This window comes from Mytilus edulis, chromosome 13 (assembly GCF_963676685.1).
Source record: "Mytilus edulis chromosome 13, xbMytEdul2.2, whole genome shotgun sequence".
Classification (NCBI taxonomy): Eukaryota; Metazoa; Mollusca; class Bivalvia; order Mytilida; family Mytilidae; genus Mytilus; species Mytilus edulis.
In genome coordinates, this window is record NC_092356.1 from 71,351,820 (window position 1) to 71,364,048 (window position 12,229).

General features: G+C 33.3%; 1 protein-coding gene across 1 annotated transcript; it reads right to left on the minus strand.

Moving 5' to 3' along the window:
* Positions 1-2,219: 2,219 nt before the first annotated feature.
* Positions 2,220-11,950, minus strand: LOC139501663 (splicing factor 3B subunit 4-like; the record flags this gene model as incomplete). Its single annotated transcript, XM_071290807.1, is given in 8 exon segments — positions 2,220-2,964; positions 4,866-5,015; positions 6,268-6,402; positions 6,842-6,961; positions 7,583-7,750; positions 10,258-10,438; positions 10,650-10,778; positions 11,805-11,950. Coding segments are annotated over 8 exon segments (1,199 nt in total), but the record flags the coding sequence as incomplete, so codon positions are not given.
* Positions 11,951-12,229: the final 279 nt, after the last annotated feature.

Here is a 12,229-nt window from a genome sequence, read left to right on the forward strand (position 1 = left end):
CAAGACACTGATTTAGATCTGAAACCATCATTCTGAACTGAACAGCTCTTAAAAGTCTGAACAATAAATTATAAAGGCATTTCCTGTCTTTCAGTCAATTTTCAGACACATACACTGCAGAAAATTCAGTACTGTTCATACAATTTACTTGCAAATAATTAAGATTGATTGATTGTTGGTTGTTCAACGTCCAGTGGCATAGGCAATATGCTGTTCCTTTAGTCATCATGGTTTAATGACTGAATATTTTAGATAATTTACATGTGAAAGTATTGCTATTCTAATTTTAACATTTGCATTCTACTATAATTGGTATTGTGATTTGAGAAACACATTGGAAAGGGATTGAGTGATCTCCAGGTTTTCACTGTAACCTTTTGGTATGCCAGTATTGGAATTATTGACTTTCATTCCCCTTCTGACACAGTTGTTTGCACTCCGTCCATCTGTCTGTCCATCCATCAGTCTTGCAAATCAGTTTTCTTCATGCTTGAAGATTTTGATTTAATAATTGGTACAGTGTTCTTGATAAATTACCGACCAAGTTTGTTCTAGTCTGATGATTTTGTGCAGAGTTACTAATGGTTCTTGGAAAATTAACTCAAATAATCAGTTTACCACACTTTTTATCGTCATGCTTGAAGATATTGACTTGATAATTGTTATAAAGTTTACACCATGACAAGTTATAGATCAAGTTAGCAGTTTGTTCCAGTTCAATTTATTTTTAACAGGTAGGGGACAATGTATTGCCATGCAATACTCTCAGAATACTAACCCTTTATAGAACAAGTCTTCTTTGACATTTAGGTTACAAGAGCGCAATTATTCATAATGCATTTTCCATAGGGTACCACTGGTGTTGTTTTCTCTCGAAGACTACACAAACAAGGGAAAAATGGGTAGCAGTTCCTGTTACTAGAAATGCCAGTGTTGCATTACAACCAAAATATATATAGGGTCATGCGGCTCAAATTGACTTAAAAATGCAGTTGAAAAAATCATCTATTTTTTTTGCTTAATGAAAAAGGCACATTTTTAATGGCTCTGACGTGCAGAAATGGAAGATATTTTCTATACTTCGTAAAATGTGGATATGATTTTCGTCAATTTTTACACCAAATTGAATAAGCTTTCGATTAAATGTAATTCCTATCATGTATCATCCAATCAGAAACCGTATACGATTCTATTCTGAGTACCATCTTGGGGTAAAAAACTTGCCAGTAAAATGTAAACAAATAATTGCACTCTTGTAACCTATAGGGGCATTTTATAGCTTACTATATGCAGTAATGGTTTTGCTCATTGTCAAAGGCTGTACTGTGACCAAAAGTCTCTGCTTCTTCATCATTTTATCTCTCTTGGATACATGTCTGTTTGGCAATCATACCTTAATGATTCATATCTCAATAAAAAAAAGACTGCTCATCTCCCTGTCAAAAGCCATGTTTTGTGTAGGAATTAAGACAAAAAACCCTGCAGATATCAAGTTATACAGAAAGTTTCTTTTAAACAGACCACAAGAAACATTGCTATGCTAAAACCACATTTTCAACAACATGCAAATCCTCATGATGGTGAAAGTCATGGATAAAGAAGGTAGTGAATACTTGGTCCTGATACCAAACAGATAAAATGCAGAGTGACCAATCCCATCCTAACATGGCAGGTAAGTTACATACATGTTAGAGAAAACAAGAATGTGTCCATATTACACGGATGCCCCACTCGCACTATCATTTTCTATGTTCAGTGGACCGTGAAATTGGGGTCATAATTATAATTTGGAATTATAATTAGAAAGATCATATCATAGGGAACATGTGTACTAAGTTTCAAGTTGATGTAACTTTAACTTCATCAAAAACTACCTTGACCAAAACTTTAACCTGAACTTCGCACTATCATTTTCTATGTTCAGTGGACCATGAAATTGGGGTCAAAACTATAATTTGGCATTAAAATTAGAAAGATCATATCATGGGGAACATGTGTACTAAGTTTCAAGTTGATTGGACTTCAACTTCTTCAAAAACTACCTTGACCAAAAACTTTAACCTGAAGCGAAAGGACGGACGCACAGATGGACGAACGGAGGCACAGACCAGAAAACATAATGCCCCTCTACTATCGTAGGTGGGGCATAAAAATCTACATACTAGTGAGGCCATTTGTACATATATAGATTTTACCGTCAAAAAGTATACTAATAGCAGTTGTCAATATTTACATTTTAATAATAAACATAACATTTATGACATGGTATTATGAATGTAATGACATGAATCCACGACTGCTTTACCATACAGGCCTATTCTAAGAAAAAGGTGCACTTTTTAAAGGACCCTTTTTCAATCTTTTTTTTTTAGATCTAAATGTTTGAGTGCAGCTCAGAGTGAAAAATAAACAACATTTACTCAGATTTTTCAGACACTTCCCTATAATCAAAAATAAAATGGTCACAAAATTAAACAGATGCAATTTATTTTAAATTTTTGACCATAGTGCTGAATATTAATTGGAGTTCTTTATGTATCTTCATGGTTCAGCAATCTGAATATATTTGTTCAAGTTTTTCAAACTGAGTAATTGACGATAGTCAAGTCTTAATCAGTTTGAGTTTTTTCAGAGGAAAATATTTTTTCCTTTTTTTTTCGAAACACCACATAAAGGTCAATATTATCCCGCTATACCCAGATTTTACAATATTAACTACATATTGTCCAATAAGTCATAATCAGATCGTATTTCAACCCTATAACTTCCATCACAACATGTTCTATCTGAAATTTCAGTTTCTTGGAGGTGGTGGTGGTCCTCTCATACCGGGTGGTGGTGGACCTCTCATACCTCTGGGGGGTGGTGGTCCACGTGGTCCAGGCCCTGGTGGACCTCTTGGTGGACCTCCCATGCCTGGTGGTGGGGGTCCTCTCATCCCTGGGGGTGGGGGTCTGCCACCAGCTGAAAACAATAATCAATATGTTATCTTATAACCTATCAAATGTGTTGTAACTTGAGGAAGACAAATAAAAATACAGTTTAATCTTCTGTAAATTAATTGGGATATTTTTATTATCGGGAAAAATGCAAAAGGGTTAAAATTGCAATAATGTAATTATGCATTTTGAAATTTTTGATATGAATTAAACAGGATTTTTCTCACTATAGTAAAACCAGATGCTTCGCAGGGCGCAGCTTTATACGACCGCAAAGGTTGAACCCTGAATGGTTGGGGCAAGTATGGACACAACATTCAAGCTGGATTCAGCTTTAAATTTGGATTGTGATTAAATAGTTGACACAGCATAGGTTTCTGACACAGAATGAATGTGGTCTAATGAACTTAAAAATTTTTTTTTGCCTTTGAGCAATTCACTATGCTGTTGAATATTAATCCTCTCAAAAAAATGTTTGAAGAAATTTTCTTTTTATTTATGAAATCTGAAATGAGAAAAAATTAACAAAGTTTAATTTTGGACCCTTTTGGCCCTTAATTCGTTGGGACCAAAACTCCCAAAATCAATCCAAACCTTCCTTTTGTGGTCATAACCCTTGTGTTAAAATTTCATAGATTTCTATTAACTTATAAATACTAAAGTTGTTGTGCAAAACCCAAGAAAAATGCTTATTTGGGACCTGTTTTTGGCCCCTTATTCTTAAACTGTTGGGACTAAAACTCCCAAAATCAATCTCAACCTTCCTTTTGTGGTCATAGACCTTATGTTTAAATTTCATAGATTTCTAAAATTGAGAATGGAAATGGGGAATGTGTCAAAGAGACAACAACCCGACCATAGAAAAAAACAACATCAGAAGGTCACGAACAGGTCTGTTTTCTTATACTAAAGTTATTGTGCAAAAACCAAGAAAAATGCTTATTTGGACCCTTTTTGGCCCCTTATTCCTAAACTGTTCGGACCAAAACACCCCAAATCAATCCCAACCTTCCTTTTATGGTCATAAACCTTGTGTTTAAATTTCATAGATTTCTATTTACATTTACTAAAGTTAGAGTGCGAAAACCAAATGTCTTCTGATGACGACGACGCCAACGTGATACCAATATATATGACCACAAAATTTTCAATTTTTGCTGTCTTATAAAAATAAAATCACATTTTAGTCTAAAATGACAAAATGGCAATAATATATTCAAGCAATTAGTTCTGAATTTACAGTATTCCAGGTAAAATATTTCAATGAAACTAGCTGATGTTCTAGAATTGAGTCTGAAATAAGATTTAGACCCTAAAAAGCATGTGTAATATTAAAGTCTCCCTCTGTATGGCAACAGTTCAATCATAAAGTTTTATAGTATCTGTCAAGACATTCAAATGATTTATGCTATACACATGATACATATCTTTTTACAATCAGACATTTCAAGACAGAATATATCCAATACTATGCATTCATTTGTTTTCGTGAATTGAGGAAAAAATATTTTTGGGGGACATTTGATTTTGAGGATGACAAAGTCTAAAAAAAAAAAGAGCATTTTTAAGCCTTACTTGAAGGATGACTTTGACCTATGATTGTTTACATTTTACACAATATGAAATTCCATGAGAGTTTTCTCATTGGCATTCGAACCACATCCTCTTATTTCTATTTTGAAATTTTGTTCTTCACTGAAAGTTGAAGGGCGTACAGTGACCTATAGTTGTTAATGTCTGTGTCATTTTGGTCTCTTGTGGATAGTTGTCTCATTGGCAATCATACCACATCTTCTTTTTTGTATTCATTAAAAATCCTGGATAATCTTTAGCCCAAGAAATTAATGAAAATTTGAACCCACAATTTATAATGAATCCTCACCATACTCCTACAGTGATAATAAAATAACATTCTGATTTACTTACGGAAGGGTGGTGGTCTCATTCCTGGTGGTGGTGGACCGTTCCATCCAGGAGGGGGAGGGGGTCTCATCCCTGGTGGAGGAGGGGGTGGGGGTCCTCCTTGTCCTGGGTATGGAGGTCTCTGCTGGTTATTCCATCCTGGAGGGGGAGGTCCTGAAATTAGTGAAAAACAAATCAATTTATTCTTTTTTTTTAAAATTATGACATTCATTCATGAAGCTGTGTGGGTGGACTAAAATGTATGAATGCTCTAACAGTATACATTTTGCTGTTATAGATTAGGGAGTATTTTTGTCTGCAAGTATTTTTTGGTTTATAATTCAACTGAATTAAAGTTGTGTTTAAATAACTTCTACCAAAGTCTCCAATCTACCAAAGTCTCCAATCTATTTTCCAATCAAGCGCAGATTTTTGGTCTCTTTTGCAGTTGATGATAAAGTATTATAAAACAAGCAACAAATGATATAGTCATTCTAACTTATTTCTGAATTTACCAACATATTCAATAAAACAGGAAAAGGTATGCAAGTGAATGTACACTTATTTTTCCTTGTATTTCATATTTAATGAATACTTATACTTTGAATGCAATCCTTACACTAATTTCTGCACTTAATGCACGACAACTCTATATAAGATTTAATTAACCAATCATGGTGCCCAAAATTTGAGATAAACAATCAAATGAATTACAAAACGAGCACAGAGAATGATTAGAATGAGTAAAAGGATTAAAGTACATTGAAACTAAAAAAAAACATGAATATATATTAATCTGACTTTTGCTTCAAAGAAACATAAACAGGGTAACATACTTTTATCTGTGTCTAAGGGTTTGTGTTTAGCATTTCTTTCTCAAATAAAAAAATTCAAACTTATAAGAAAAAGTCAACTAGACAAGGGAGATAATTAAACTGCATAAATATTTGTATCATTTCTGAAAACATCTCATCTGAATGCAATATATTTAAAATAACAATTATAATGTGACAACAGCTAGAAATGTTACTAAGTTAAATGAGATAAATGTTACAACAATCTGCATGGATGATTTCCAAGAAAAATATCAGCAGAAAATATATTTCTTTCATTAACTATAAGGAAGAATATTTATTTAAGGACTAACTGTAAACAATACCCAAAACTCTATTTTTAAAACCAAATTTATTGGCAGCCTAAATGCACACTAGAAGCATTGAAATTGAATCTCAAATGTCAAAGAGTTATTGTTCTTTCTGGGCTACACCTAGCAATTATGGAATTCCCATTCATAGAGATAAAATGTAGCCGATAAACATCTTGCAGTAAACCTATATTTGCAACCCTCAAATCACCAATTGATAGTAACAATTCTTCAATTACTGTACTGTTATTTCTTTAGCTATAATTCTATTGTTATACAAACCTGGATATCTTGGGGGTCCTGGCTGTGAGTAATGTGGAGGGGGTGGGGCATGTGATGCCTGTGCCCCTGTTGTTCCTGGCATCGATGAAGGGGGAGGGGGTCTCTGCATGGGTGGATGCATGAATGGCATCTGTCCTAAAATTAAATCATAATTGTTCAATATAAACAGTAAATCTGTACTTGATAGGATCACTATCAAATAAGCTGATTATCACTTTTTTCTTAAATTTCCCTTAATCTTTTTTGTGATAATTTTTCATTTCATGTTTCAATTCAGAGAATTGTTTTCTTAGTTGGGTAGAGTGAAAATACAATAACTTCATAAGCCAAAGTCATTGACATCATCTTGGAAACTGATTATCAATGATGTTCCTCAGCTTTATCTAATCTCAGAGCTGTCACCCTTTCTATGAGATAAAGCTGATAAACACAAAGCGTATTGGCAGAAATACAATCAATAATCTAATGTCATATATGTTTTCAGTGGAGCAACGTTAACTGCTCATATATAAAATAAATAACTTATATGTTACCACAACAACATATTTACCAAACTTATCTCACTAATACATACCTGGATGTCCTGGTGGAAATGGTGGCATCCCCATGGGTGGCACAGGTGGTGGTGGCAGATGTTGTGATGAGGGGGGTGGCACTGGAGGAGGAGGAATATTTGACATCGATGTTGGAGGACCTGAAATAGAAATTTTATCAAACTTTTTGGATTTCAGTTAGATCCTAGTTGTTCAGGACAATAATTGTTTTTTAGACTAATAGATTGTTTGATTACAGGTCTTTTTCATCAGGTCATGTTTGCTTGACCATCAGTTAATTACATAGTCATAAGTGTATTCCTATTTCTTTTGTTCTGTCATTCTGTGAGATTAGTTTTGTACAATTATCTTTACACATATTGGGTACTTTGAGAAAATCTTTCTTTTTTTGCATTATTTTTTACATGGTTTTTTAGGCATACATGTATATTTGAAATAATGCCTCTTGCCTTTAATTCACTCTGGTTAAACAGTTGAAAAAAAATTTCTTTTTCCTGGGTGAAATTCCTTTCTAAGACATCTAGAATTTGTTGTTTAATGTAGGAGATCTTATGAAACCTTTGTAGCCTTTAAATTTGTTCACTTCTAGTAGTCCCTTGGTAAAATCTAGTACCACTTTTCAACTCATTGTGTAACTTTCAAGTTAGGGCTCCTGATTTATTTTGTGTTGTCTATTAAATGTCTATTTATAATGTTTGTAAAAATTTAAGCTCAAAATATATCTTTTCTACAAAATAAAATCTATCCTTTTTTTGACAAACCTGCTTGTCCTGATGACATCATTCCTCCCATTGGTGGAGGAGGTGGAGGGGCCATGGATGATGAAGGTCCTGGACCTGGGGGTTGCTGTGGAGGGGGTGGGGCATCTGCAAACAACTGATGGGGTCTGTCTGTTAATGATAAGGGATTCTTGGCAGCCAATAGTCTCTCTGAAATAAAAATAACAAGAAAATACAGTATAAAGTAAAAAAAAACCATTCTGTCCAGAGAAATATTACAAAAGTCTTTTTTCTAAAAATTCTTTGCATCAAATTGATCAAAAAACTTAGATCAACATTAGAGAAATCATTTTTGAAATTAAATAAGGGTAAATCATACCGAATATGAAATTTTCCTGAATTGACATCAGGGCTTCCAAAAAATATTTGAGCCAGTCGGACATTTCATATCTGATCCCGATTTTAATCCCTTAAGACTTAGTCACAAAAGGCAATTAGGGTAATCAGATGGCCATTCCAATGATTGACATTACATTAAAAAAAATAAACGATCTTAAGGTAGATGGGGTGTCTAAATTATAATCCATAGATCTTTATAATAATTTGCCAAAATGTAGCTTTTGTCATGCTTTTTTAAAAGAAATTATAAAAAGAATGGGTTACCGGGCTTATTTTCACACTACACGGTGTTCAAAATTGACAAATTTTGTATAGATTATGCATGGAAAACCAAATTTTCTGCAACAAAGTATAAACCACACCATAGAATTTTGAGATATAATATGAGAAGATGGCTTTAATAGTATGCTTTCAGTTAAGAAAAAGAAAAAATGGGGTCACCGGACCTGTTTTCATGCTACGCTATAAAATAAGTAAATTCCTAACACATTCTATTGTAAATGTACCTTAATCTGAATTATCTGCCCTTGCATTTGAGTTGCCTCCCCTTATGTGACAGAGTTGAAAAAAAATTGACCGAACAAAAGTTTTCTGTTTTTTTGTAAAATACAACCATAAATATGATAAAACATGTCATTTTCTATATCAAAGTGGATGTTCTTACATATAAAGTACCTACTACTCTAAAAATTTGCACATTCTATAAAAGATCTAGACCTTGTTTTCTGGTATTTCCAAATCCAAGATGGAGGAAGACACCCTATCTACCTTAAACTTTACTTTTATATGATATGAATTTGATGTTAGGATGTTACTGTTAAATTGGCAGTGCATCATTCAAAGTGTGCACATCAGCGTGCTCCTATCTGCTGTAGACTTTTTATTTGTGCAAAATGACATTGTCAAAACTTTACTTTCGTTTTCAACCGGAAGTTGACTTGACAATGGTAAAACATGGACCATAAACGGATACGTAAAATCCGTGTACGTTTACAAAGCACGACTGAGAGAAGAAGCTCTTTCCACGTTATTTCTTCAACAAAATACTTGAATTGAACGTTAGATACAGGTCTCATTGATAATTTTAGCATTTTTAAAGAAATGTAGGATGCATTATTAAATTTCCCACCTGTGCACATGCGCACACGTGTTCTAGTTCTTACGACATAGTTCTGACGATTTTTTTATTTAAAACCTTTTTAAATTTTTCATCAAATCATATTAATAAACTAATTTCTAATAATTTTAATCTTTTGGACTAAATCAATTAGATAAAAACCTCTGAAATGTTAGAAAATAATTGTGAATAAACCAATCAATTTATACGATGTGTCAACTGAACAGGTAGATTTCAGCTGTCCAACTACTAATTAGCCTTGATTAAAATTAGAAAGTATTGAAGTAGGTGTTGTTTTGATAGTAATTAATCATCATGTCACATTTATGACCGGAAATGTGTTGATGTTAAAGGCAAAAGGTTGGGTCAAAAAGATCGTGAATTATGTAAAAATGACCGAAAAAGCCTTGAAAACTACAAAGTTTATGACCGTTTCATGCTTTGCCCAGCCGGACTTTTACCGGACAATATAAAAATGACCGGAATATATGACCGTTTTGGAAGCCCTGATTGACATATATAACTGATGTCCACTTCATTTGAACTCTGGTGGATAGCGGTCTCATTGGCAATAATACCACATCTCATTGTTGTTATATAAAACATGTTCCCTGTTTTGAAACAAGTGAAATATTCCACCTCACTCTGAGTATAACTTTTGATTATTATCACTCTTTCATTTCCTTTTATCAATCAGAATAGTTAGAATGTTTAAAATATCTGATTTATTCTACCCTTACTGGAGTTTCAAAAAGGGTAAGATTAAGTACTAGGACGAGAGATCAGAAGTTTCATCAAAATTGACAAAATTTCAACATGACTACTAAGAGTCTAAATATGAACTCCTGTACCCGTTTTGTGATAAGTTTCTCAGTTAAATCAAAGAATTAGAATCATTAAATTAAAGTGTTATGAACTGGCTGTTTCTGTATTAGCTCTGTTATAGACTCTCGATCATCTGGATTGGCAATTGGCTGTTCGATTCTAAGGAGGTAATATACCTATTAACCTCCAATCTATAACAGGGCCAATACAGAAATACAGTTATTACAACTAGTATAAGGTAGAAAAGTACCTCTAACAGACTGGTAAGGTGTCAGTTAACATTAAAGATAATGAACCAATACAAATCTGAAAGTTTTACCATAAATCAAAGATTACCCCCCCCCCCCCCCCCTTTTCTGAACCCAAGTATTGATACCTGCTGCTGATCCATGTCTTTCTCCTTTTGAATCTTTTTTAAATGCATATGAGATCGTTATAGCTCTATTGCACAAATATTGTCCGTTCATAGCTTCTATGGCTGCATCAGAGGCTTCAAAACTGGCAAAGTTTATAAAGGCATATCCTTTAGAGTTTCCTGAATCTGGATCTCGCATAATCTATAATAAAAACAAGCATTCTATCAGTTAAAAATAAATTGTACTGAAACAAAATGCTAATTTGATCTATCATCTATAACTGATCATGGTTTTAACTATAGATACATAACAAATATCGAGTGCAGAAAGCTGTTTATTTGAATGAATTTTCTAAGTTTAAGGACCATAACTATGCATAAAATCTTCTGCATGGGATATATAAGTTTCGTACCTTTGGTGTTTGTAATATGACTCCAAAAGCACTAAATGTATCATATAAGAGTTTCTCGTCAACTTCAGGGTCTAAGTTACCGATAAATATGTTGGCTCCTACGTCTAGGTTCTTCTGATGTGCAGAGGCCTACAAATAGTCAAAGTGAATTTTGTATAATAAATTTTAATCAACTTAAGTTTGATTCAGACTTGCAGTGTTATCCCCCAGGGGTGTTTAGAATCATGGTAATGTGATACCTCCTGTACTATATCTCTTGAATGTGATGCTATAATTTCATTGAAGGCTGTGAGGTAAATTAAGTGGTTAACTTCAATGACAATTGGTCTCTTGTGGAGAGTTGTCTCATTTGCAATCATACCACATTTTCCTATTATTTTATAAGACTAATCTGCCCCAACCGTACATCTTTCATGAAGATCACTAGCTAAAGTTCACTTTATTAACCCAGACAGATTTACAATATTAAAGTAGAAGAAACACTCATATGGCATATCAAATTATAAGTCTGGTATCTTTAATAACTATTTGCTTGTTGTAATGTTCTATTGTATTGTTTATTTGTGTGTTTCTCTGTCCTGTGTGTTCTCCCATTTATTTGTATTGTAGTCTTGTCATGTTATGTTGTCATTAAAGTGGGAGGTTTGGCTAGTCACAAAACCAGGTTCAACCCAGAGATGGGTCTGATTACTTTCAATGTAATTGATTAAATTACAATTACTTTGTCATTTGTACGATTAAATTAAATTAATGATTACATCATTTCTGAAAGTATCTGATTAAATTAATGATAACATTGGCAAAGTAATCATGATTACATCTGATTACAATGAATTTGAAAATAATCAGATTTTGGGCTGATTAATGATTACAATGATTACTTGAACAATTGTAATCAATTACAGCTGATTAACGATTACAACTACAATTACCCCAACTCTGGTTCAACCCACCATGTAACAAGTCAGGAAAGTAGCCTATGTTATATTATACTATTCTTTTCTGTGTGTATTGCATTTTAGTGTTGCTATTGTGTTGTTGTTCTCCTCTCATGTTTGATGTGCTTCCCTCAGTTTTAGTTTGTAACCCAGATTTGTTTTTTCTCATTTAATTTATGAATTTGAAAGGTGGTATACTACTGTTTCATTTATTTACCTTATTAACCCGGACAGGTTTACCATATAATTTTATCATGTTCATAATTTTTATAGCGTAATCTGCATCTTCTTCTCCCATGAATTCCACAAAACCATATCCCTGATGACTCTGTGTTACACGGTCCTTGGGCATGTGGACATTCACTGAAAAATAATAAAATAAAGAGGTAAGAATATTACATCTTCTATCCCCTAACCCAAGAAGAAAATGAATCTTGTATACTCGATCAACCAGCCATTCTGGGTTTTTTTCTTCACATACTTGCGATATTCCATTAATCACAAAAAGATAAGAAAGTTTAAGTTGTCCAGAGAAACTGCTTGAAAACAGAGTACCTGATGTGTAAAAACTTATTTCAGGAGCCTGTAATTCAGTGGTTGTCGTTGTTTATATGTTACATATTTGTTTTTAGTTCATTTTTT